The sequence below is a fragment of the Orcinus orca genome, chromosome 20 (assembly GCF_937001465.1).
Source record: "Orcinus orca chromosome 20, mOrcOrc1.1, whole genome shotgun sequence".
Lineage (NCBI taxonomy): Eukaryota > Metazoa > Chordata > Mammalia > Artiodactyla > Delphinidae > Orcinus > Orcinus orca.
Genome location: NC_064578.1, coordinates 7,021,996 through 7,049,379, shown reverse-complemented (window position 1 = coordinate 7,049,379; position 27,384 = coordinate 7,021,996). Strand labels below are relative to the sequence as shown.

Here is a 27,384-nt window from a genome sequence, read left to right as displayed (position 1 = left end):
GCAGAAGTAGAGTTGGGATGATTTCATGTTTGGATTAGGGACTTTCAGGATGGGACAGAGCTTGTCTTTATTTCAGGGGTGATGACCTGCGTCTGAGTGGGTGACCTCCCTCCTAAGTGATGGGAGATGAGATCCAAACTCGTGATCTTGATGTTGAATAGAGTGACATAGACCTACAGGGCATCTGAGTAGCCCTCCAGCATTTCCTGACACCTGCTGGGTGCCGCCCACTATCCCGGGTGCCCAGGACACCAGCCCTGCCATGGAGACTCTGGCCTGGTGCATCTCACCTTTTTTTTTTTTTTTTTTTCATCTCACCTTTTAGCATTGGCATCACGTGGGGAGCTCTGACACCTACACTTGGCCTCCCTCCACCTGAGACCAATTAAATCAGAATCTCTGGGGTGGGACCCACATGTTGGCATTTTTCTAAAGCTCCTGGGTTGATTCGCAACCAGTGCTGAGAGCAACTACATCAGTGATTAAAAGCCCATATTTGTTGAGCATTTATCTTGTACCAGACTCTAAGAATTTCACATATGTAAATATTAACTCATTTACTCTTCACAGGATCCTTCGGAGGTAGGTACTGCTATCACTATCCCTCTTCTACAGATGAGGAAACTGAGGCCCAGAGTGATGAAGGCATTTACCTGGTGCAGGTGAGTAGTGGGCTCAGGATTAAATCCCAGGTGGGCTGATCCCCGAGCCCGTGCACTTAACACTGCGTATTGCTGCCAGACAGGATAGGACTGGCCTTGGGCAAACGTGGAGGAGAACAAGATCTGGAAGTCAAAGCAGGCCACAGGCCAAATACAAATGTCACTTTAATGGGGAAATCGTGGGTATTTTGGAGTGGGAAAGGTCTGAGTTCAAATCCTAGGCCTGTCATGCCCCAGCTGGGTGACCCTGGGCAAGGAAGTCATTTAACATTTCTGTGCCTCAGTCTCCCCACGGGTAATGAGCTGGTGAGATAGCCAATGAAAACACCCTGCACGGGGCCTGGAAAACCTGGTTGAGGGTGTTCAGTGAGGGCTAATTCTGCATCCGTCCTTCCTCCCCCACCGCCCAATGTCTAGCTCAGGTGTGTCTCCAGAAAGAAAACCTGAAGGGGCCCCTTAGGATGTGCTGGGATCTTCACGAAGCACCAGCACCCTGGGACGCACACCCCACAGAGCTGAGATGGATTTGTTTTGAAAGAATGTTGTTGGAAGAGGCTGTTCTTCCCCGGCCAAGAGATGACCTTTCTTTAATCAACATTCCTGATCACACAGATGGTTTCGGCCAAAGCCTTCTTCACTTGCACGCAGGGAGGGGTGATGGGAATCCCCAAGTCCCACCCCCAGCGCAGAAGGCGCTGCGGGAACTCCGGTGCGCATGTGTCAGGCCTGGCCCTCGCCTCCGCCGCTTCTCAAGTAAGGAGCTACCAGACAGAGCTGCACCAGCGGGTGGCAGAAGGTAAGTGGCTCCCTGCGCTAGTCAGAGCCCAGTTAGAACTTTCCCACCGCCTTGGGGCTGGGTGGGGGGGACGGGGTGTGTGTGTGTGTGTGTGTGCAAGCTGTCTGGCTCAGCGGGAGGGGCCCGCAAGGCGAAGGTGGGAGAGTGCTGACCTGTGATTTGGGCATGGGGCTTAATCTTTGGGGACCTCAGTTTTCTCATCTGAAAAATGGGCTTGATAATAGAAGTGAGGATTAAACGAGGTAATGAGGCTTGGACACATAACTGAGTTCTGTCAGTTTTGTCCATTCAAATAATATCCAATCAGATATCCAGTAAATAAATAGGAGGAGCGGTTCTAGCCATTAAAAATGAATTTAATACTATAATTATGAGCTACTGTGAATCCAATATCCAATGAGTAATATCTGATATACAGTAATATCCTGTATCTAATAAATTTCCAAATCCAACAAATAATATTGAATACCCACAGATAAGTAAGAATATTTGGCATAGCCGTTCAAATAGTATCTAATAAATAAGTAGGAATAATTATATCCACTAAAATAATTTTAATACTATTATCATGGGCTATTGTGAATCCAATAGCTAATAAATAATATGCAATAAATTAAGTAGTAGTAGCAGTGATATTCATTAAAATGATTTTAGTACTGTGATTATCGAGGGCTACTGTGACTCGTAAATAAGGTAAGCGATCAAAGACGGCCTGTGGGAGGGATGGAGTGGGGGTCCCAGCAGGGCAGATCGCTATTGATGGGGACACAAAAATTGAAATGAAAAACGTAGGCTCATCTGCCCTGCGTATTCTTTCCCATCGGCTGGGGACCGGCCATCTTACCCCTGTGACTGCCTCCCCTTCCCAGCTTGAGGAGAAAGAAGATCCTCTCCCCACATGCCTCGTGTCCCCGCCTGCCGCAAACACTCAAATATCCAGTCCAGAGGCAGGTGCCGGCATCACACGGCGGACAGTGGAAAATGTCCAGCAGAGGGCGCCCCAAACCCACAGGGCCGGCGTCTCCTGCTCTCGCGGTCGCCCAGGGAGGCGTGGAGGTGGGGGAAGGGGGAGGTTCTGCGCTTTGGCCTCCAGCCGGTACCCCGCCAGGTCTTCTGCAGAAAGACCGCTGGACTCTGGACAGGGCTTAAGTGACTCTCGCCGGTGATGGTGGAGAAGCAGGAAGGGAGGGGCGTCCTGCACCCTTGCTGGCCCTGATCAGAGCTGCCTGTGACCTTGGGAGGCGGGAGGAGGGTTTGGTCCATTCCCTGCGTGGGGCAGCTGTGTCCACTCAGACAAGAGGCCCTTGGCGGCACCCACCCAGCTCGGCTGCCCACCAGGAACACTCTACCACCTATTTCTCAGCGAGGCAACTCTGCAGGGCCACCTTCCCAGCATGAGCAGGTTTGAGTTAGGGGCCGTTGCCTGGACAGAAGAACCTGAGTTCTTTGTTCCTGAATGAGGTTGAGGAGACCCTGGCCAGTCCACGCAGACACGCATTCTTCCTTAGCACAAATCAGTCACGAGACCTGGCAGTCTGCCTCCGAAAGAGCCCTGGAATCTCTGAGAATGAGGTCCCACTGAGATGACCAAGGCAAGGGCTTAAGCTCTCTGTTTCTGTTTCCTTGTCTGTAAAAATGACACGATCATGTCATATGGAAATGATGTCGTGTCAGATGGAAATGATCACAATGGACCTGCTATAGAGGTTTTCTGGGAGGATTGCGTGAGCAGTGCCTGCCCAGGGCATGGGCTACAGAAGGGTTGCACATGCCCATTTGCTAAGCCAGGCCGCTGACATCTCCCCCCTGGACAGTCCAGACCACCTGTGTGCCCACACCCCCGAGATTTCTTGGGCCAGCCTCATCTCCCCGCCACACGGCCCCTACTGTCATCTCCTGCCCCCTAAGACAATCTGCCTCCCTCCCCCAGCATGCTGCGAGACTCCTCACCTAGTCTTGAACCCTCCTACCCATTGTCCGCCCTGTAGCCAAACTGACTTTTCTAAGATGCAGACCTGATCACGTTGCTCCCTGGTCAGCATCCGCCGCAGGCTTTCCATTAAATTTGGGATTAAGTTTCAACTCCTTGACGTGATTTACGAGGCCTTTGGTCATCTGGCCGATGCCTGGCACTCTAGCCTCATCCCTCTAAGGGACAGCCGGGATCCAACCACGGGGGTCCCAGGCAGGTTGGAAATTTGACACTTGTCTTGATAGTTTTTAAATATTTGCACATTTATCCCAAAGGAAACCACATTTTTTACGAATAGAAAGTCCATCCCTCCCTCTTTTGGTGAACCCAGGGGCTTTGGATCATGTCCTCTGAAGTGACCTGCCATTTGGTCTGGAAGTGTCTCTCATGTGACATTCCCTGCCCTCGTTGGTGGGTCATTCACCCTCCGTAAAGGCCGACCGTATCCCGGGTGGATTCAGTTTCAAAGTCTTCTTTGCCATAAGGAGCCTCCACCTTGCCTGCCCAAATCGGGGCGACTGGGTGCAGTTGGCTGCTCTCGGGATCACGATCCTCTCCCAGGACACACCTATGAGCACACAGATGAGTCAGTACCAGGCAAAGGTACTTTTGAAATCTCCGCCTGAGGGCACTGTTTGGAGCGGGTGGTGCGAGGTTCTGATCCCCCATCCTGACTCATTCCCACATCACTGACTCATTCCTGAGGTCTGCATGCTCCTTGGTGGGTGCCCCAGGCTAGCTGGTCCCTCCACTCAGCCCTGGCGGACACCATCATAAAACCAGTTCCCTGTCTGTCTCCTGACTCAGGGGCTCGCAAACATTCAGACCCGACGCTTCTTTTATGTATTTATTTTTTAACTTTTGGCTGTACCGCGCGGCATGTGGGATCTTAGTTCCCTGACCAGGGATTGAACCTGTGCCCCCTGCATTGGAAGCACGGAGTCTTAACCACCGGACCACCAGGGAAGTCCCCCGATGCTTGTTTTATAAAACGAATATTTTGTAACGTGACTCTCTTTCCTGAAGTTGAGTTCATAGGTATGTAATTCGCCTGTATGTGTGATTTCCAAAACAGCGATATAATTCCCTCATTATAACGTAAAAGTGGAGGATTAAAAGGAAGGTAATTTGTCATAAAACGATGTGGGGAATCAGAAGCTTGTCCTGTACCAGGATCTCCAGGAAGGCAGCGGCCACAAGTGCAGACAGTCACAGGTGTGCCCCGTGGGTGAGGCCGTTGGTGACGTGATTTTCCAGAATGGTGACCAGCTCTTGGTTAATGTCCAAATGAAACAAAGAACAACCTTCCGTCAACTGACATGGTGGTGGCGTTCCTGGAAAATCCAGTGACTATTAAAACGGGGCAGGAAAAGAAAATTTGCATTTATATGTAAGATGAAGTTAGATTCTAGACACAGATCATTTCAAGCGGGGTTTTTGCCTACATGAATGCCCGGTGAGACGTCAGACCGTCACGCGGGACGTGGGCCCATCCCGGTCGTGGGGACTGGTGGGCGCACTACAGGACGTCTAGCCTTCCTGCCCACTGCCGCTGCCAAGTGCCAGTGGCTCCCACACACACACGTTCTGGGGACACATGTCCAGGAGCACACATGTCCAGGAGCACACATGTCCAGGAGCACAGGGGGCTAGTGGGTGAGGCTGTCCCTCCGGGTCTTGGCCTACGTTGTTCCTTCCTCTCTTCACCGAGGGAGTGTCTCCTCTTCCTTCAGGAAGCTCACCCCAGTGCCGCCAGGCTGGGGCGATGCCCTTCCCTGCCCCGAGGCCCCACCCACCAGAATTTGAGAGCCTTGATAACTTGTCCATCTCCCCCCAGGAAGCCAGAAGGCTTTGCCCTTCACCACTGAAGCCCAGGTCAGCTTCAGAGCCTGGCATACAGTAGGTGCCCAATAAATGTTTGTCAAAGACGTGAATCCTAGTAGCGGCTCCTGCTTGGTACCGTGCTCACTTGCTCCTCACAGCAGCCCAGGAAGGATTCTTAGTCCCCTGTTCAGGTGAGGAAACTGAGACTCAGAGAGGTCAGGTGACACGCCCAAGGTCACACAGGAAACTAGGAAATGAATCCGGAACTTCGGATCCTCCAGAGAAGCGTCTTCCATTCTCCCTTACTGCCGCGCTCAACACCTCCCGCGGATTTCCATCAAAGACACGACAGCCAGGCCCCCACTAGCCTCGTGGATGACCCTGCCCTTCTGGGTGTAAGCCCCGAACTCTGGACTGAACCACACACCTGCCCCTGAGCCCGGCCGTGCTTTCTCCTCCTGGCCTTACCCCCACCATCTCCAGCTTGCCCATCCTTCAAGTCCCATCACCGATGCTGCTCCCCGAACCCCATCCTAGGCCCCTTTCCCCGTCACAGCCCCCAGATCTTTACTTTCTGCCCCTGCTCTGCAGGCTGCGATATTTGAGCCGTGTTCCCAGCACCTCTGATGGCCGTGTCTGGAGCGGGGGGCATGGCTTACTCACTCCTGGGCCCCTCCCTGGGGCACCAGCACAGGCCCGGCCAGTAGCCCATCGGTGACCTCGTGCGTGATCCCCACACGCTGGCTGGGCTCTGCGTAAACCAAGTCACTGCAAACGCACGCCAGGAGCAGAGGGGCACCTTTTCGTTATCCCCCGACATTGCTGAGAAGAGCTGCAGGCGAGGCCAGGCTCAGCGTCCAGCGCCGACACCGACACCGGGCCGGCCCTGCGTCTCCACACGCGGGTCAGGGGCGGCGCCACAGGCTTTCACTGCCTCCAGCCACAGGCGGATGTGCAGTCGCCCTGCCCTCCACAGGTTGTGATGAATGAGGAGCAGGGAGGGCCGTTGGCGGAGCCTTGGCGTCACGAGGCAGACGACCCCAGCATCTGCTCTTCCTTGCTGAGTCACCTCATAGCTACAGTGACACGTGGCTGACGATTTAGCCTCGCGGAGCCTCAGTCTCCTCACCTGTAAACTGAGAGTTTGGGAGCAGATGATCTTCAAAGTCTCTTGCGCCTTTTATATTTTACGATTCATTCATCAAATATTTTTTGAGTACCTACTGATGCATTCTAAAACGAAAGTGAAGGGCCTGTCCTACCTAAAATCAAACCCTCCCCTCTCCCCGCCCTCTACCCCTACCTCCTTTTCCTCCTTAGCTTTTAGCAGCACCTGACGTACCTTTGATTCCATGTATTTGTCTCTTTCACAGTGTGTCTCTGTAACGGCTCTGTCAGCAGTGCCTGGAGCAGGGCTGGGCACATAGTAGGCACTCAGTCAGTACTTGTGGAATCAGTGAATGAACTAATGAACTGGATCCAATGGATCTGCATGACATCCAGAGCCCTTACTCCCCCTTGATGGGATCACAAGAACAACCACAGTGCAGTCTTTGGGGGAGGGTTGCAATCCACATGACATCTCTGGGACTGCTTTGAGCCTCCGTGGACCCACAGGAGGTTGTAGGCAGGCCAGGAGAGCACCCCTCCCTGGAGCGCCCCTCCACGATTGACCTGGGTCATGTGGCTTCCCTCTGTCTCCCTGCGTCTCCAGGGTGATGTGTACATTCCCCCACCACCCCCAGCCCACCCTCCCCGCCACAGTGAGCAGCTCCCTGGATATCCTGTATTTTTTTAAATTTAATTCTGATTTTATATTGGAGTATAGTTGATTTACAGTGTTGTGTTAGTTTCAGGTGTACAGCAAAATGATTCAGTTATGTGTATACATATATCCATTCTTTTTTAGATTCTTTTCCCATATAGGTTATCAGAGAATAGTGAGTAGACTAACACACCATTGTAAAGCAATTATACTCCAATAAAGATGTTTTAAAAAAAAAGAATATTGAGTAGAGTTCCCTGTGCTATATAGTAGGTCCTTGTTAGTTATCTATTTTATATATAGTGGTGTGTAACGTTAATTCCAATCTCCTAATTTATCCCTTCCCTCACCATGCTTCCTCTTTGGTAACCATAATTTCGTTTTTGAAGTCTGTGAGTCAGTTTCTGTTTTTTGGATGACTTCATTTGTATCATTTTCTTCTTTAGATTCCACACATGAGTGATGTCATATGACATTTGTCTTTCTCTATCTGACTTATTTCACTTCATATGATGATCTCTGGGTCCATCCATGTTGCTGCAAATGGCATTGTTTCATTCTTTTTTATGGCTGAGTAACATTCTATTGTATACATGTACCGCATCTTCTTTATCCATTCTTCTGTCAGTGGACATTTAGGTTGCTTCCATGCCTTGGGTATTGTAAGTAGTGCTACAGGGAACATCAGGGTGCATGTATCTTTTCAAATGATGGTCTTCTCCAGATATATGCCCAGGAGTGGGATTGTTGGATCATACGGTAATTTTATTTTTATTCTTTTAATGAATTTCCATACTGTTCTCCATAGTGGTTGTACCAATTTACATTCCCACCTAACAGTGTAGGAGGGTTCCCTTTTCTCCACACCCTCTTCAGCATTTATTGTTTGTAGATTTTTTGATGATCACCAATGTGAGGTGATGCCTCATTGTTGTTTTGATTTGCATTTCTCTAATAATTAGTGACGTCGAGCATCTTTTCATGTGCTTTTTGGCCATCTGTATGTCTTCTTTGCAGAAATGTCCATTTATATCTTCTGCCCAGTTTTTGATTGCGTTGTTTGTTTGATGTAGAGCTGCATGAGTTTATTTTGGAGATTAATCCCTTGTTGGTTGCTTCGTTTGCAAATATTTTTTCCCATTCTGTGGGTTGTCTTTTTGTTTTGTTTGTGGTTTCCTTTGCTGTGCAAATGCTTTTAAGTTTAACTAGGCCCCATTTGTTTATTTTTGTTTTTATTTTCATTACTCTAGGAGGCGGATCCATAAAAGTATTGCTGCAATTTATGTCAAAGAGTGTTCTGCCTTTGTTTTCCTCTAAGAGTTTTATAGTATCCGGCCTTACAATTAGGTCTTTAATCCATTTTGAGTTTATTTTTGTGTATGGTGTAATTTCATTCTTTTACTTGTAGCTGTCCAGTTTTCCCAGCACCACTTATTGATGAGACTGTCTTTTCTCCATTGTGTATTCTTGCCTCATTTGTCATAGATTAATTGACCATAGGTGCGTGGGTTTATTTCTGGGCTTTCTATCCTGTTCCATTGACCTATATTTCTGTTTTTGTGCCAGTACCATACTGTTTTGATTACTGTAGCTTTGTAATATAGTCTGAAGTCAGGGAGCCTGTCCAGCTCCGTTTTCTTTCTCAAGGTTGCTGTTGCTATTTCCGTCTTTTGTGTTTCCATACAAATTAAAATTTTTTTGTTCTAGTTCTGTGAAAAATTCCATTGTAATTTGATAGGGATTGCATTGAATCTGTAGAATGCCTCGAGTATCTGTATCTGGGTTGGGGGGATCACCATTTAACCCACTACACGTACCAAATGCATGGAGGGGAGGTAAGCGCCCTCCCACCCGTGTCATCCAGGCACCCATAGACCTCCACAGAGTTTATTCCTGAGACAGTCTCTGCGTATATAGGAATATAGGTATAGCTGTATGTGTGTGTGTGTGATTTTTACACAAATAGTAGCATTCTCTACACACTTCTGCACTTGGCCTTTCTTTCTTAATGTATCTTAATGATCGTCCTGTAACTATAGCCGCCTCATTCTTTTTAACAGCTATGTAATACTCCATTGTATGGATGTACCAGGTTTATTTTTTTTTTTGGCTGCATTGGGTCTTTGTTGCTGTGCACGGGCTTTCTCTAGTTGCGGTGAGTGGGGCTGCTCTTTGTTGTGGTGTGTGGGCTTCTCATTGCGGAGGCTTCTCTTGTTGCGGACCATGGGCTCTAGGCGTGTGGGCTTCAGTAGTTGTGGCACAAGGGCTCAGTAGTTGTGGCTCAGGGGCTCTAGAGTGCAAGATCAGTAGTTGTGATGCACGGGCTTAGTTGCTCCGCGGCATGTGGGATAGTCCCAGAGCAGGGATTGAACCCATGTCCCCTTCATTGGCAGACGGATTCTTAACCACTGTGCCACCAGGGAAGTCCCTGGGTGTACCAGTTTTTATTTAACTATTCCCCCTTGATGGATTTTCAGGTTGTTTCCAGTCATTTGGTATTTCCACCAGTACCACAAAGACCGTCTTGGTAAGGGATGTCTCTGTCCATGTGCATGAGCCTATCTGTGCAGAAAATTCTTCTTTCTTGCTTTTGAAAAGACAATATAAGGAGATTAAAAGCTATCTTTAATTTATAAAAATCTTCCCTTATCCCCACCATGCCTGCCACTCTGCATATTCCCTTCCAGCCTGGTCCTCAATCAAGAGCATTTTGCAAAGTTGTAGGCACAAGAGACATTTTTATCCTGTTCCATAAGCTACATCATAAGAGTTTTCCATGTTGCCAGTCATCCATATTACATTTTTGTGGCTGTGTGACAATGTCCCTGGGCAGATGGGTCATGATGTACGAAGCCATCGCCCCCTGTGGACTGTTCAGGTTTTTTTCTCTTCCAGATAATACTGCAGAGAACATTTTCTCTCCAATAGCTTTTTTTTTTAATAAATTTATTTATTTACTTATTTTATTTTTGGCTGCGTTGGGTCTTCGTTGCTGCGCACGGGCTTTCTGTAGTTGTGGTGAGTGGGGGCTACTCTTCGTTGTGGTGTGTGGGCTTCTTATTGCGGTGGCTTCTCTTGTTGTGGAGCACGGGCTCTAGCTGCATGGGCTTCAGTAGTTGTGGCACACGGGCTTAGTAGTTGTGGCACGCGTGCTCAGTAGTTGTGGCTCACAGGCTGTAGAGTGCAGGCTCAGTAGTTGTGACGCACGGGCTTAGTTGCTCCGCGGCATGTGAGATCTTCCCGGACCAGGAATTGAACCCATGTCCCCTGCATTGGCAAGTAGATTCTTAACCACCGCACCACCGGAGAAGTCCTCCAGGAGCTTTTTAATCATAATAAAAAAAGAGATAATTTCCTTAGAATAGATTTCCAAGCATAGTATTATTCAGTCAAAGGCTCTACAGTTTCACAGCACGAACTGCAAGTAGCCAAATTGCCTTACAAGGAGACAGCCCTCTAGACACTGACATGGGTGGCAGCCGGGCCTGCGTAACTCACCAGCCCTCACCCAGTGTTGAGGCTTAGCTGCTCTGTCCAAAAGAGCACGTGTCCAGGGCCCTCAAAGTTGATTTGATCTGGGTGCCCTTGATTTCTCTGTTGCTCCCTACCTGTGCCACTGTGGATTCTTTGAACCCTGGCTTGGCATCTTGGCCTTGGTCCGACCACTTCACCTCTCTGATCAGATTTCCTCACCCAAAAAGTGTAGGGTGACCAACCGTGCCTGTTTTTCTGGGATGCGGGACTTTCCGTGCTGAAGTCAAGCATGTCCCAGTCAAACCCAGACAAGTTGGTCAGTCCAATGACGGTCGGATCATACCAATGCCCCGCAGAGACTTGCTGTAAGTATGAAACCAGCTGATTGGATGAAAGGGCAGCCCCAGTGCCTGAAACTGACTAGCACACCCTAAATGGGCACTGGGTGATTCATGGATGGTTCAGATCCTGTGTGCACAGAAGCTCTCCTTTTCTTAGTCCTCCATCTTCCCAGCACAGGGCGTTATTCAAAAAACTGGAAATAGAGTAAAGCGGTGCTTTCATCATAGTTTCTGTGACACTTACTCTGTTGCCCCATGGCTGAGGCACTCACAAATCGTCTGTGTTTGAGACTATCTCTGGGGAGCCCCCGGCCTTCCCACATGGCCTGGTGTCCCCGACCTTCTTCAGCCTGGCCCCTTCCCACACTCCAGACGCCTGGCCTCTCTGAGGGTCACTTGCTCCCTGTCATTTGTGGGCCCAGTGGGTAGGAATTCTCAGGCCCCAGGAGCCTTTTCACCTCCGTCGCTCCCGACGTGTGCAGGTGGGAGGGTTTGTGAGTGGGGATTCCGGCCACTCATGAGGTTGACCATTTTCCATACATTTGTTTCCTCTTTGAATTTCCTCCTGGGCCTTTGCGAGGTTACAGCTTTGGGGTATGCATACCTTTTTCGCTGAAAACTGGGTCCCTGTTGTCTTGCTGACAGCTTTTTTCTTGCTGTATTTTTGTTCTTTTCTTTCCTATTACCACGATGTGAAAGATGGACCTGAATTTTTTCTGTTTCTTTATGCCAAAAAAAAAATAATAGGGAGAGGAAATTGCCATGTCGTGTTGTTCTTTTTGATGTCGGTGTGTGTGTTCGTGCATGCACGCTCACAGATGTGGGTAAAAAGCTGCCTTCTGAAACTCACCTTGTGTGTTTTTGTGATGTCTGCTGGGGAGAAGGAGGGCATGGATGCCCAGAGAAGGGTATGAATCAAGAAGCATTTACCCAGACGCTTGGGGGCAATTTTGCATGGGTCCCACCCCTGCCCCTCACCTGGTGGGCACTCAGCATTTATTGAATACATGAGTCTTACCTTATTTCTCTCAATCCTTTTAAAGAAACATTCTAGGTGTAGCTGAAGCTCCCGACTTCAGGGGGCCCTTTTGTAGCTAAGTTTCTTCTTCCCTCCAGGGACATATCACCCCTCTCTGGAGTTTCTCTTCCTATGCTTGTTTTCATACTACTTCTATTCATTTATGTTTGCAAAAACTAGATCTAGCATTTTTTTATGCTTCCCAACCTTGTGTAAATGGTATGATACTGTCCGTGTCACTCTGCAGCTTGCTTGTGTAGATTGCTTTCCTTCTCATATAGGATTTCATTGGGAGGATGTCCCACAATTAATGAGCCATTCTTTGGTTGGTGGCTGTATTGGTTTCCCAGGGCTACCGTAATGAAATATCACAGAGTGGGTGGCTTAAACGACAGAAATGTATTCTCTCACAGTTCTGTAGGCTAGAAGTCCAAAACCAAGGTGTCAGCAGGTTGGTTCCTTCTGAAGGCTGGGAGGGAAAGTCTGTTTCAGGCCTCTCTTCCAGCTTCGGGTGGCCTCAGGCATCCCGGTGCTTGTAAATGGCATTCTCCATGAGTCTTCCCACTGTTCTCTTTCTATGTGTTTCTGTCTCTGTGTCCAAATTTTTCGCTTTTTATGAGGACACTAGTCCTGTTGGGTGAGGGCCCATTCGTATGACCTCATTTTAAATTAATTGCCTCTTTAAAGAACTATCTCCAAACACTGTCCCGTCCTGAGGTACTGGGCTTTAGAGCTTCAACATATGAATTTGGGGGGCGGGGGACACAGTTCACCCTATGACACGAGTGAGGCCATGGCTTTCCACCCTGGTTGCACCAATGCACGCTTGCCAGGGACATATAGACCTTCCTGCTTCTCAGGGTTCACAGCTGCTGACATTGCCAGGATTCTTCATTTTTGGCCAATTTGATGAAGGTGCACATCACTGTCATCTGATTTGCCCCCTCTCCCCGCAATTTTTAGTGAGATTGAGATCTTTTCATGTATTTTGTGTCTGCTTTGGTGAATTCCCTATTCGTACCTTGCCCATTTTTCAGTTGGAGTTAAGAGTGTCTTTCATACTCATTTGTAGGAATTCTTTGTAGATCCTGGATACTACCCTGCATTGCAAGCCTTTTCAGCTGGTCTCTGGCTCACCTTTATACTTGTTTATGGTCTCCTTTGATGTACAGAGGTTTTTCATCTCAACGTAGTCAAATGCTTCAAGCACCAAGGTTGATCTTGTTTAAGAAATCCTTCCCTACACCAACGTCGTAGAAATACCGTCTTATATTTTCTACTAAATAATTCCAAGCTTTGTTTCTCACTTTCTGGCCTCAGTCCACCTGGGATTTATTTGCATGTGCAATGGATGAAAAAAAAAATCGAATTTTGTTTTCCCAGATGGATTGCCAATGGCTGGACTCACCCCATTTCATGCTCTGGTTTCCCTGGTGGGCCGAGGCCCCGGCATCCCGGTCCCTGACATCAGTATTCACGGCACACCCGGGGATTTTCCTCCTGAAAAGGGCTCAGTGCTCAAAACAGTGACGTCTGTGCCTGCTCCCAGGATGAGCCCAGCTGGAGCCTGCAGCTGTGGCCGTGTCCTTCTGGAAGGGGCTGCAGAGATGGATACGGCACTAGTTTCCTGGGGCTGCCATAACACATGACCACAAACTTGATGCCTTAAAATAACAGACACATATTCTCTCACAGCTTAGGAGGCCGGAAGTCTGAAGTCAAGGTGTCAGCGGGGTTGATTCCTTCTGGAAGCTGCAAGAGAGAATCTGTCCCAGGCTCCTCTCTGAGCTTCGCGCGGCCTCCGGCAGTTCTTGGTATCTGTTGGCTTATAGATGGGTCACTCCAACCTCTGCTCTATCTCACATGGTCTTCTCCTCCACGTCTCTGTCCGTTTCCCCTTCTCTTTTAAGGATTCTCAGTGGATTTAGGGCCCACCCTAATCCAGGAGGATCTCATCCTGAGATCCTGCATTATATTTGCCAATCCCTTTTTCCGAGTCAGGTCACGTTGACAAGTTGTGGGTGGAACGTATCTTTTGGGCGCCAGCATTCCACCCACTAGAGGTATTATCTGTAGTGGAAAGAAGAGTTTCTTCCTTCAACAGTCGCTTTCTCTCCCCGACACGCACCGCCTTCTGCCTCCCTTGTTTGGTGAACTGGGCGCCCAATCTGCCATTTTTCTTTTATTTCCTCCCCGATTCCCAAATCCAGTGATGAGTTATCCCATTCCTGGGAACATATCTTAAGGAACTGATTCAACAGTGTGGAAAAAAAGATCTTCTCGTTGTGGCTTTGTTAGTAATATTGAAAAGTTGGACATAACCCCCAGGAGAGAAGGTAATTACTTAATTACTTCAATAACATTTGAGCGTCATGCAGACCAAGGAAGAGACTTAGAAGTAGACGGGGAAGGGAGAGAGCAGAGGAGAGGAGGATACACTTGCTGCCTCCACAGTGAGGGGGGAGGTTCTACTTGTGATGGCCCGAAGGATCACATAATGTCAATTAGGAAATGGACACCCAGGGAAGTCTCAGGTGTGATCCAGTGGCCCGAAGCTGGTCTGAGTCCATGAAACTAAGTCATGAGGGATAAGTTTTCTCTGGTGGACCAGGCTAAGCCAGGAAGGAGGTTTCAGGAGGAGGGCAGCAAGCCTGCAGGAACTGACCTACCTTGCTGGGACCCACGACTGGCCACCAAAATTACAAAAACATGGCAACACGGAAAGGTGCCTGATTAGGTGAAACATGCAGCCTAAAAATTGATTCAGAAGCGTGCCTAGGGACTTCCCTGGTGGTCCAGTGGTAAAGAATCTACCTTCCAATGCAGGGGACGAGGATTCAATCCTTGGTCGGGGAACTAAGATCCCACATGCCGCGGGGCAACTAAAAGCCCGCGTGCCACAGCTACTGAGCTCGCATGCCTCAACTAGAGCCTGCGTGCCGCAAACTACAGAGCCCTCGTTCTCTGGAACCCATGCGCCACAACTACAGAGCCCACGTGCCTTGTAGCCTGCGTGACACAACTAGAGAGAAGCCCACGCACCACAACAAAGAGCCCGCGCACCGCGACGAGAAAAGATCCCGCGTTCCTCAATGAAGATCCCGCGTGCCGCAACTAAGACCTGATGCAGCCTAAAATAAATGAAAAAATAATAAATAAATCTTAAAAAAAAAAAGAAGAGTGTCTAAAAAAAGAGAATTGCAGTATTTTTCAGCAGTCCTACTTCTGGGCATCTACCCATAAGGAAAAACAGGGATTCGAATAGATGTGTGTCCACCCGTGTTCACAGCAGCATTATTCCCAATAGTCAAAAGGTGAAAACAATGTAAATGTCCATTATCCACAAATAAATGGATCAAACAAATGTGGTCTGTCCACACAGTGGAATATTATTCAGCCTTAAAGAGGAAGGAAATTCTGACACATGTTACAACATGGATGAACCTTGAGGATGTTATGCTAAGTGAAGTAAGCCAAACACACAGGACGAATGCCATACGAGTCTCCTTATATGAGGGACCTGGAGTAGTCAGATTGTTCATAGACACAGAAAGTAGACTGTGGTTGCAGGGCCTGGGGGGAGGGGAAGAGGGAAGTTAGTGTTTAACGGGGACAGAGTTTCAGTTTGGGAAGTTGCAAAGTTCTCGAGGTGGATGGTAGTCATGGTTGTGTAACAGTGTGACTACACTTAATGCTCAGAGCTGTACATTTATCCAGTGGTTAAGTGGACATTATATGTTATGTGTCTTTTACCATGGGTTTGTTACAAAAAGGATGCCTAGTATAGTAGTTGATTGGCGGAGGGGGGATTCAAATCGCAGCCACACCTCTTTGTGCATTCTTCTGTCCATGTGGCTTTATTTCTCGTGTTCAGGTGCTGTATGGCCATGAGGGAAGCCAACAAGGTTGCTGCCCTGCTGAAGGCTCCAGGCAACAGGGGCAGACAGACCTTCACCAAGTCACATCATCAAATACGGGCATGACTTTCCTATCAGTGATTAGGTCTGTGACCTTGGACAAGCTGCTTCTCCTTTCTGAGTTCATTTCCTTCTCTGTAAAAACAGGGACAATCACATGACTAGCAGTAATGCTGGAGGCTCCACGAGCACCCTCTGAATCGGCCGGGCGGGACTACTTAGCTCAGAAGGCCCTCCATATGGGTGAGTTCCTTTTCCGGAGTTCCACGTCAGAAAGAGATGCTTGAGGACAACACTGACATGATTCATGTTGCCCAGGGATGGAGTCAGGCAGTGTATATACACATATTTTAAGTCATGTACAATCCTTTGACATGCACAGAAGTTCTGGATAATTCACCAAGGTGTGAAGATTGCGTGATAGGATGTCAGGTAGGAATATATATTTTTTTAATATTTATTTATCTATTTATTTTGGCTGTGAAGGGTCTTAGTTGTGGCACGCTGGATCTTCATTACGGCATGTGGGATCTTTAGTTGGGGCACGCGGGCTTCTTAGTTGCAGCGTGCGGACTCTTAGTTGCAGCATGCATGCGGGATCTGGTTCCCCGACCAGGGATCAAACCCAGGCCCCCTGCATTGGGAGCGTGGAGTCTTACCCACTGGACCACCAGGGAAGTTCCAGGAATTTTTTTCTTGAATCCCTATTAAGGGATTTCTGGCTACAAGATCTTGGGCAAATAACCTGACGTCTCTAAACCTCAGTTCAGTTTCCTCAAGTGCAAACTATGAGTGTTTTTCTTCTTTTTAACTCTTTATTATGGGAACGTTCAAGCCTTCACAAAAGAAGAAGAAATAGTCTAGTGAACCTCCATTACCCAGGGCCAAGAGGTAGCAATAAATTGCCAATTTTGTTTCATCTCTACCTCCCCACCCTTCCTCCGGCTGTTATTTTAAAGCAAATCCCAAACAAAGAGACTCTTAAAAAAAAAACCCACCACAATACCATTATCGTGCCTAAAATTTTTTAAAAAACAATTTCTGAAATCATCTAAAGTCTGATCAGTGTATAATCGTCCTCGGTTGTCCCATAAATGCTTTTTAAGTTTGATTTGCTTGAATCGGGATTCACAAGATCCACACATTTCATTTGCCTGATATATCCATTTCCCCAGAGTTTTGTTCTTTTCTTTTGGCTGTGTTGGGTCATCGTTGCTGCGCACCGGCTTTCTCTAGTTGCGGCGAGCGGGGGCTACTCATCGTTGCTGTGCATGGGCTTCTCATTGCGGTGGCTTCTCTTGTTGCGGAGCACGGACTCTAGGTGTGCAGGCTTCAGTAGGTGTGGCACGCGGGCTCAGTAGTTGTGGCGCACAGACTTAGTTGCTCCGCGGCATGTGGGATCTTCCCAGACCAGGGCTCGAACCCGTGTCCCCTGCATTGGCAGGCGGATTCTTAACCACTGCGCCACCAGGCAAATCCCTTCCCCGGAGTTTTAATAGGACAATTTTCAAATATCCAGCGAAGGCAGAAGGATTTTACAGTGAGCGCGTGTGTCACCCCCTAGGTTGAACCACTGACATGTTTACTGTGCTTTGTCACTTGCCTATCTACCTGTCTCTCTACAGTTGGTAGCACTTTTAAGTTTCTTTTAACCTCAACACTCTCCTTGCTGTCATGTTTTTGTTTTGTTTTGTTGCCATTTATTTGTTGAAGAAATCATGTCATTTGTCGTGTAGGATTGCTCATTTGAGGATTAAATGAGCTAATATGTGCATAGTGCTTAGAATGTAGTAGGTACCTAATTAACATCCATTATGACTTGTTTTGTTCTTCATCCATATCTTCTGATTTTTCCCAAGTGAAAATATATCCTTTTTGTAAAAAAAAGTTTAAAAGCATTCCTGGGCTGCTAGACTTTTCAAAGTTACGTTGATTTGTAGCCACAAGGGGGTCTGTCTTCACTTTGTTTGCTGGGCCCACCCTATCCACTAGGCCCTGAGGAAGGACCGCCAGCATCGGGCAGTTGAAGATGGCAGAATGAGGGAGTGTCCAGGTGGGAAACAGAGCCAGAGGGGCTCAAAGGAAATGCCCCGGGTGGAATCTGGGGGCCAGGACCCAGGTCTGGCCCCTTCCTGGGGGCTGAGGGTGGTGACACCAGGAGGGAGGCCCAGAGGAAACGCAGTAAAGTGTGAAAAGCTGCAGAAATCCCAGGAGAGGGTGGAAGCAACAGCACACATCATTGGGACGGCGAGGGAGCGCACAGCCTGGTTTCGAGGGGCTGGGGCAGATGGGAAAGAGGAAGATGAGCCTCCCCCAGGGACTTGACTCCACAGACTCCGACAACAGGCAGACAGATGAGAAATACAAAGGATCCGGCCTCCTCCATCAGCAGCTGGAGAAGAAAAGCAGGAGCTTGGGGGTGGGGGAGAGCTCTGGGTTGGGGGATCAGGAGCTCTGAGCCTGGATTTGCCACCCATCCATCACCTGTGTGGTCTTGGGTAAGGCTCCTTCTCTTCTCTGAACCTCAGTTTCTCCCACCTGCAAAATAGGAGGGGTGGACCGAGAGCCCCATAGGGCTTTCTTTTAGCTGTGGCAAGGCCAGTGTTCCGTCTCACTGACTGCTCCCTGGGGATGAAGGAGGGCGTCGCAGCTGCTGGGACCTGGAGGCACTGGTGATGCCCTCAGCACTTCTCCTTTCAAGGAGGCAAACACCCAGTCCAGGCTCAAAACTGTGAGTCACCAAGTCAAAGTACCAAATGAATACAGACTGTAGCTACACCGTCCTGGATTCCACTGCTCACCCGGCCCCTTCCTGCCCTGTGATCTTAGGTAGCATTCCACAAAGGGTTGCTGATGTCTGTCAAGGCTGAAGAAATGGGCAGGACCGACTTTTCCTGAACCCAGATCCTGGGCTTCCGAGATGCAGCTAATCATCGGGGTAGGTGTGGCTGATTCACCTTCGAGGAAAATCTGCTGAAGATTTTTAGCCAAACCAAATAGAGAAGTGAATAAATATAGAAATGAATCACTTGCCTGAATCTCTGGCCCAGGACCCAGCCACCTGTCCACCATCACCATTGTGAAACCGCAAGGCCAGAGGTCACACCAGCCGGCTTTGATGCCTGGGTCATTGTCATCCACGCTGAATGAAATTCATTAGTCCATTGTGAGCTGTTCAGGTTTAATGCCTCTGCAGTTGCCTGATGACACTGGAGCATGGTGGAGAAGGTCAGACAATGGGCCACCGTCTGAATAAAAGCTCCCTAATGCCCCGCCCAGGGTGCCCCAGTGGGTTCTCCTGAATCACGGCTGCTTCCTGGGAACTGCTCCCATGTGAGCTGGAGGACAGACTTGTGTCCATGCCTGTTCCAGGGAAAACAGGATGAGCAAAGCCTTCCAGGGCCATGAGGAACCAGGGCGTTACGGTGAGAACTGGCTGGGGTAGAACGGAGTGGTACTTCCAAAGCCGGCTTTGGGCTCTGTAAGGGGTCACATTATGCCCTTCAAAAAAGATGTCCAAAGGGGAATTCCCTGGCGGTCCAGATCCCACAAGCCACGCAGCACAACCAAGGGAAAAAAAAAAAAAAAAAGATGTCCAAGTCCTAGCCCCCAGTACCGCCAAATAAGAACTGTGACCTTATTTGGAAATAGGATTGTTGCAGAGGTAATAAGTTAAAATGAGGTCACATTGGAATAGGGTGGGCCCCTCATCCAGTATGACTGTGTCCTTATAAAAATAGAAGTTTGGACACAGGCATACCTAGGGAGAATGCCTTGAACTTGAAGGCAGAGCTTGGGGAGATGCCTCTGTTTACAAGCTAGAGATGGCCAGCAAACCGGCAGAAGCTACAGGACAGGCACAGAACGGGTCCTTTTCTCAGCGCTCAGAAGGCACCAGACCCGCTGACACCTTGGTTTAGAACTTCTAGCCTCCAGAGCTGTGAAACAGTACATTTCCGCTGTCCAAGCCACCCAGGCTGTGGTGCCTTGTTACAGCAGCCCAGGAAAGGAGTCCGGGTGCTGACAGGCCAGTATCCTGACTTGGTGGCCTCCCCTCTGGGAGACCTTGGGCAAGTTACTTTCCTTCTTTGAGCCTGGGGCCAAAGAACCTGAGACTCGGGGCCTGTATGGATAAAATCCAGCCATCCATCAGATTCCTCACCTGGACATTTGGAGGTGGTGGGAAGCTGGGAGATGGTGCCCACAGCCCTGGTGCATGGGCTGAGTTGGCCATTCAGGCCCAGTGCCAGACACATAGCAGAGGCAGTCAGAGTCCCATGAGCCACTGGACCAGAATCCCAGAGAGATCAGGACAAAAGGCAGAGAGGAGAGAGGAGGCTTTGTGCAGACCCTGCCGTGATTCCTGTTCCTCCCAGGGCCTGGTTGTTCAGCGTTGGCTGGGTTCTCACGTGTCTGTTCTTCCCACGGACTCCCCTTCCTTGAGGTATCACGGGGACAGTATATTAACTGATCTTTTGCCTGTCTTGGAAGTGCTTTGAAAACTGTAATGCGGGGAACACATTTTCTTGGCAAAAACCACCTTACTGAGCACCCATTGCATGCAGGTTAAGAAGCTACAGGTCCTGCCCCAGGTGGTCCAGGCCAGGGGAGTGTCACAGGGCGGCGTGGAGAGGCAATAACAATGCTGTCATGCCTGTCCCCCCTGACTCCCACAGCTCAAAATGAAACAGTGAGGACAGCCAGCAAAGTTCCAGCATTTTCCATTGTCTACTGTAAAAGGCTTTTGCGAAATGTCAGAGATGGTGTTCATCCCCTTCCTCGTCTTTTTCCTCTCTTTTTGAGAGACATGGGCTAACAGAGAAATTATAAAAAACATGATTGGGGCTAAAATAGGCAACATGGCGTGGTGGCTAAGAGAAGGAGTCTGGTACCAGATTGGCTGAGTTCAAGTGTGACCTTGGCAAGTTAATTAACCTCCCTGCTTGTCAGTTTCCTCATCCGTACAATGGGCACAGTAAACCTCATTGCAATTTTGTGAGGATTAACTTAAAGGAATCCACATAGGCGAAGTGCTTACACCAGTGGCTGGCACACAGTAAGCCCTATGTGGTTATTTGCTACTATTATTAATAAAGTCAAGAAATGCACAAGGTTGGGGAACACAATGAAAGAAGTAGTTGTTATTTGGGATAAGACGTTTCTTGGGGTGGGGGGGGTCTGACCAGATCACAGTGGCCCACCTGACCGTCCTCCTCACCTCTAAGGAGCGGGTTGCCAGCAGCCATATTTGTGCAGCTCGGCTCGGACACTGGCTAGGGTGGGCATCTGGGCCAACTGAGCAACCAAGTTCTTCCCTTAGAACTGGACCAAAAGAGAGCTCCTAGTTTGTTGATCCTGCTGGTCTCTCGAGTGGTCACCTTCTGTCAGGCGGAGGCAACACAGCAGAGAAAGCCAGGATGGGGGGGAAGGATGAGTCAGAGAGAAGCAGGTACACAGGGCAGAGAGAAGCTCCTGGGTCCCTGGCTTCTGGCTCTTGCTGAGACCTGCCTACCTTTATGCCCTTGGGGTTCTGGGAGACACCCTCGATTCCTGAAAAGCCATTTCCACCCTTTCTGAAGCTACTCTGATTGGTTTCTGTTGCAGCCGGGGTCTTGGTGAATACCTGGTTGCCGCAGCCTGACTTCCCCGTGTTTCTTTGCGTCTGCGAGGGTCTGCTCCCTGGAGTTAGTAGAGGAAAATGTCCACTCCTCTCCTGTCAGCCCAAGCAGACTGCAGTTTCAGTTTCGTGCTGTGGTTGAAGAAAGAAGGCACCAGGAGTTGAGCAACCATTTATTTCCCTACCATGTATCGGGCACTGACTTCTTCCTAAACCTTGTTCTGGGCACTTTACATGCATTATCTCATTTGCTCGATTGTGAGTATCACGATTGGGTCTCTGTTTCACAGATGAAAAGACTGAGGTTCCGAGAGGTTAAGAGGTTTGGCTAGTATCACCCACCTGAGTAAGGTGGACAGCTGGGCTCCAGATCCAAAGTTTGTGCTTTCAGCCTCCTTCCCATCCTACCTGGAGCCCCTGGATGGCATCCTTCTGCTCTCCTGCTCTGGGATCTCGCACAAACCCTTGATCGTGCCTCAGCTGATGAAAGGGGGGTGTGGGGAAGTTTGGGAAGAGCCACACGTACTCCACACATGTAACACGTTTCCCTGCCCCCCTCCGATACTTCCTTTCCTTTTGCTTCTTAGCAACTGACTCAGAGCGGATGAAGGGGAAAGAAGTGAGGTCACATTTAAATTGGTCAATTTGAGCAGCTCACCGCAAAGGCTGGTGTGGGAGAGAGATGCAATTAATCTGAAAAACACAGTGGTTTTTATTTTTAAAAATATGATCCATGGCCTTCAGTCCTCCGTGGAGCTGTGCGAGGCATCCACTTCCACGAGTCAGCAGCAGCCTGGCCTTCGGGCTCTTCATAAAGTCCCCGTGAATTTTAACACAAACGAATGGCATTCGTCTTCATTTTAAAAAGTGAAACAAATCAATGCGTGTTCATTTTAGAAAATTTGGGCTTGGGGGGTGGGAAGAGAGGCATAAAGAAGAAAACAAATATTTCCCTGTAATTGTTACAGCCGTGTAATGCTTAGATTAGTCAGCCACGAAAGGAACAGACCACAATACGTGCACCAACACAGATGGATTGCAAAAATTGTTATGCCGCATCAAAGGGGTCAGACCCGAAGGAGGATGTATCTTTTGACTCTATTTATATGCGGTCCAAGAAGTAGTGACAGTAGGCAGATCCGGGGTTGCCTAGGTCCGGAAGTGGGTGGCTGGAATCAACGGCAGAGGAGCGTAAGAAACTTTTCTTGGGTTGTGGGAATGTTCTACGTCAGTACCTTGATTGGGGTGGTAGTTACCTGGATGTAGACATTCGTCAGCCCTTATCAACCTGTTCTTTTAAAGTGGGTGCGTTTTATTTCATGTAAATTATACTTTGATGATGTTGATGTCAAAAGGGAAAAGAATGACCTGTAATCCCACCACTCCAGAGGTAACCGCTATTAAGGTTTTGGTGTGTGTATATAAATGAATCCACTGATTGTGTGTAACAAAGATTAGTTCCAGATAAATGTTCAATCCTCTGTGATACTTTAAAAAAAAATTAACCTCAGATTTAATTATTTGGGGAGAGTGAGAAAGAAAGGCAGAGCGGGTGGTACTCCATGTTCCTTTGATGCCCACCTTTGCACCCCCAAATCCCCCAAACCAGAGAAGTGGGCAGGGTGGCACAGTCATCACTCAGCCACCCAGTATCAGAGGCTGTGAAGTAGCAATCGTGCTACCACCCGCTCCTCCCTTCTTCCCCACCCGTGAGCCTAGAAAATGGGCTGACTTCACATCAGCTCAGAAGCAGAAGGGGGATGTTCCCCAACTTCAGGATGAAAACATGACTCCTCTCCCTATACCAGGAGAATAAGCACATTTTATTATTCAATCAGTACATTAAATGCCATCGGTACAGAGTGTGTGTTCCGTTATGCTGGTGTCTCATGCCTATTAAAAATGAGGTTCGGGGGCTTCCCTGGTGGCGCAGTGGTTGAGAGTCCGCCTGCCGTTGCAGGGGACACGGGTTCGTGCCCCGGTCCGGGAGGATCCCACACGCCGCGGAGCGGCTGGGCCCGTGAGCCATGGCCGCTGAGCCTGCGCGTCCGGAGCCTGTGCTCCGCAACGGGAGAGGCCGCAACAGTGAGAGGCCCGCGTACCGCAAAAAAAAAAAAAAAAAGAGGTTCGGGAATGCTCTCCTGGATGATGTAATTTTGAGACAGTTTTCAGGTGGAGCTTCCAGAGCGTTTCCCAAAAGCAACAGTGCCATGAGCAGCTATGAAATTAAGAACAAACGATTCTGTCGTCTGCTTTTGGTGCTTGGCATATGATTACAGGCATGGCTTCATGCCATTAAAGGGCTCCAAAAACACGACTCAAAACAGGTTGCACCTTATTCATCCTGTGGGTCCTCGTGTTCCTTGACAGTCTGATAAAGCTGGCTGCGAGTTTCCTCCGGCCCCTGGGAAGTGGCATCTGAGGAAGGACGTGCCGTTGCATGAACGTGGACAATATAATCTCCCCCAGACTGGGAACCACAGGCTGGCTGGGGAGCAGCCTGTACCGGCTGACAGGGTGGGAAAAATGTCTTCCTTTAAACCAGGGGTTCTCAATCGGGGCTGATTTTGCCTCCCAGGTGACATGGGGTAACGTCTGGGGACATTTTGGTTGTCACAAATTGTGGCTGCTCCTGGCATCTGTGGGTTAAGGCCAAGGATTCTGCTAAACACCCTGAAGTCGTCAGGACAGCTGTCTACCGCCAAGAATGATCCAGCCGTAAATGTTAATGGCACCAAAGTTGAAAACCCTGCGAAGGTGCTGTATTGGGTATCTGTATCCCAGTTGTTGGGCAGATGGGAAACGTTTGGAGAAGTGATCTAGAGGAGCACCTGCGATCAGGGCCGTGGAAACATGGGTTCTAAAATGACAGTGGCAACACAAAATAGCCAACGCTTATTCTAAGTGCTAACCCAGTGCCAGGCTGTGAGCTCAACATTCATTATCTCACTTAATTCCTTTGACTCTGGAAAAAGGTACCGTTGCAGTTCCATTTTATAGTAAATCAACCAAAGATACACAGAGCTGGTAAAGGAAAGGGCAAGGAGTTTGTTTTCTTCCTCGCATACTTTTTTTTTTGAGGGGGGATGATTGGGGGAGGAGGGGTGTCTGATTCCCCTCGCTCGACTATGAGCCCATGAGGGCAGCATCTTGTGTGAGCTGGATCTGTAGTTCCCAACAAAGTCCTTGGCACTCAGTAGGTGCTAACAGACACATGTTTAATGGAACTGAATGAAAGAAGGAAGGAAGGAAGCAGGGCAAGGTTGCCTAGTGGTTAGAACGTTGGTGTTGCAGTTTGATTTCCAACCATTCAACAGATAACCATAGTGCATCTTCTCTGGGCCAGAACAGGCAGGGACCTGCTCAAGCTGACCTATACTGGCTCATGAGAGCTGATTGTTAATTTTTCATGAATTTTGCAAGCTGGTTGTCCAACAGCCATTAAACAAGATTGAATTAATATAAAGTTACGATTAAATAAATCATATTCTTAAAAAGGTAATAAAACTCACCACTTCCTAATTATTTGACTACATATTATACTACATTTTGTATCTCCATTCTGTAGGTTATTTATGTCTCTTTCAGGGGTCGCCAAACTTCTTCTGTAAAAGGGCCAGGTAGTAAATATTTTAGCCTTTGTTAGCCATGAGCTGAGTCTGGCCCCTCAGCCACTGTTTGCTGCCCCCTGGAATGTTCTATCTGTAGGGTAGAAACACTCTACAATGGGGTGCGTCTCTTCCCAACTTCACGTTCAGTGATGCATGTTGATAACCTGAAAACAGCCATGGTGGGAATATTTCCAACTGGGGAATTGTCAAATGCTATAAATCAGGGCTTCCCCGCCCCCCGCAAGCCGATGGTTAAACATTTCACCAGCACGCCACCGGACACAGTGATGCGCGGAACTGGAATGGACCCTGCCCTCTTGCAGGGTACAGTGTGTTGGGTTCGTGCACCCTTTCATAGCTGGGGGCGGGGGCAAGGAGGGAGCTGGGCAAAGGCTGCCGAGGATCTCCCCTGGAGACCAGTCCGAGGAGGACACCCACCTGTGGGCGTCTGCCGGAAGGGGCAGGGCTGCTAGAAGCGGGTGCTTAGGTGGTCCTCTTCTAGGGCTGGCCGTCAGCTCCTACGCTCTCCTCCCCACCAGGGACCCCTTTGTGGGCAGCCAGGGTAACGGGTCTGTCTTTCCGCTCTGAGTTGGCTCCAGGGGTGACTTGAGGGACCTTGGGGTTGAGATGTGAGCTCACGAGGGCAGTTCCCTGCCTGCTCACTGCATTCTCCCAGCTCCTCAGGCGGAGTAGCTTCTCCACCAGTACGGCCCGGGGTAAGCCCGTAGTGGTAATAAGTCTCCCACTTGCTGACCCGAGTGGGAGAGGTACTTCCAGTGAGCAGGTGAGAGCAGAACGTTGCTCTTTGGGACTGCCAGCAAAGGATGCAGAACGTGGCAGCTCTGTCTGGTGACCTTTGTGAGTCAACTGGCCAATGGGGAACCGAGGAGAGTGAAGCGTTTGTGAACTTGCGTGCCCTTCCTGCTGCTCCATAACCCTCTGAAGTTTGACGCCGGGAGGGTGAACTCTAGGGGGCCTGCACTGTTCTTGGCAGAGTCAGGGTTCTCGTGGCACCAAGGATGACCCGGGTACATGATCCATCAGTGGAAACTTGATGGGCTTGTGTCTCCTACAGAGGCTGGCGGGCTGGAGGGAGGGGACTTCTGAAGGAATCTGACAGCCGGACTTACTCATTTTTAGGTCAGGAACCTGGGACAGTGGGAGGCGAGGGGCTCTGCGTATCACCAGCTATCAACGTGTCCCACCTTCTCACACCCTCACTTACTGACCTCGACCTACTGCCTGCACGTGCCTAGGCAACAGAGGATAGGAGAGTCTGACCAAAAGTCACTGCCTATTTGCCTGCAGGCACTGCGTGCCGCTGTCTACCAGGAGCTCCTGGTTTCTGTTCTCAAGGAACTTCTGGCAGCATCTTGGGGGCTCCATATCACTGACATCAAACTCAGGCCAAGAAATATGCTTATTGAAAGATGACATTGATCAGATTCAACACTTTCTTCCTGAGTCCCTGCTCAGGAAAACCTTAACAAAGGAGGAGCGGGAAAAACATGGACTTCCAGGTCAGAATTTCGGGTACAAATCTTGGCTGGATCCCTATGGTTGTCTGATCCTCTCTGAGACTCAACTTCCTCGCCCTTAAGATGGGGATGGTAAGAATTTTTGCCTTCTGGGTTGGTTGGAAGAAAGGAGAACAAATATCGATATATAATGACCCCACAGGACAGGAATAAAGATGCAGACGTAGAGAATGGACCTGAGGACAGGGGGAGGGGGAATGGTAAGCCGGAACGAAGCGAGAGAGTGGCATGGACATATATACACTACCAAACGTAAAACAGATAGCTAGTGGGAAGCAGCCGCATAGCACAGGGAGATCAGCTTGGTGCTCTGTGACCACCTAGAGGGGTGGGATAGGGAGGGTGGAAGGGGGGACGTAAGAGGGAGGAGATATGGGAACATATGTATGTGTATAGCTGATTCACTTTGTTATAAAGCAGAAGCTAACACACCATTGTAAAGCAATTATACTCCAATAAAGATGTTAAAAAAATATATATATATATATGTATATATATATAACACCCCCAACATAGTACCTGGCACTTGGGTGCTGGTCATTTTATCATGCTGTTCGTGTTTAGTGCTTACAGATCAACCACCATATCAAGCAGTGTTGAGGATGTCTGGATAAAATCAGGGATCCTCTGCCTCCTGGTAAATCGCGTTTGCTGAAGTTTTGCCCCCTGAACAGGGAGAGGAGGGTCCACAGATGTCCCTCGAGTGGACAGCAGCTGCTTTGTCTGCCACCGAGCCTCCCCACTCCATGATTTCCTGCTGGACCCCATCACCTCCCTCCCAGGTACCCTCAACAGCCTCCTCACCAGCCTCCCTGCCTCCGGGCTGCCGCTCTGCAAATCTTGTCCATG

The 27,384-nt window shown here is 49.1% G+C and overlaps 1 protein-coding gene and 1 long non-coding RNA gene across 8 annotated transcripts in view; both read left to right on the top strand.

Moving 5' to 3' along the window:
- Positions 1-27,336, top strand: part of GAN (gigaxonin) — a 101,866-nt gene extending 74,530 nt beyond the window's left edge. The window contains exons 11-12 of one of the 7 annotated variants that reach the window (XR_007474471.1): positions 571-1,458; positions 27,109-27,336. Coding sequence is in view for 2 of the 7 variants with exons in the window: in XM_033406413.2 (XP_033262304.2) it covers positions 27,109-27,190 (82 nt within the window). In the remaining 5 variants the exon portion in view is untranslated. Of the gene's footprint in view, positions 1-570; positions 3,339-9,496; positions 9,589-27,108 lie in introns of those variants that run through there. The other 6 variants (XR_007474472.1, XR_004477038.2, XR_004477037.2 and 3 more) reach the window with 6 other exon arrangements.
- On the top strand, positions 15,284-22,253 carry LOC125962763 (uncharacterized). Its single transcript, XR_007474479.1, has 2 exons — positions 15,284-19,194; positions 21,374-22,253. It is a non-coding gene; the product is annotated as an uncharacterized LOC125962763 (long non-coding RNA).
- Positions 27,337-27,384: the final 48 nt, after the last annotated feature.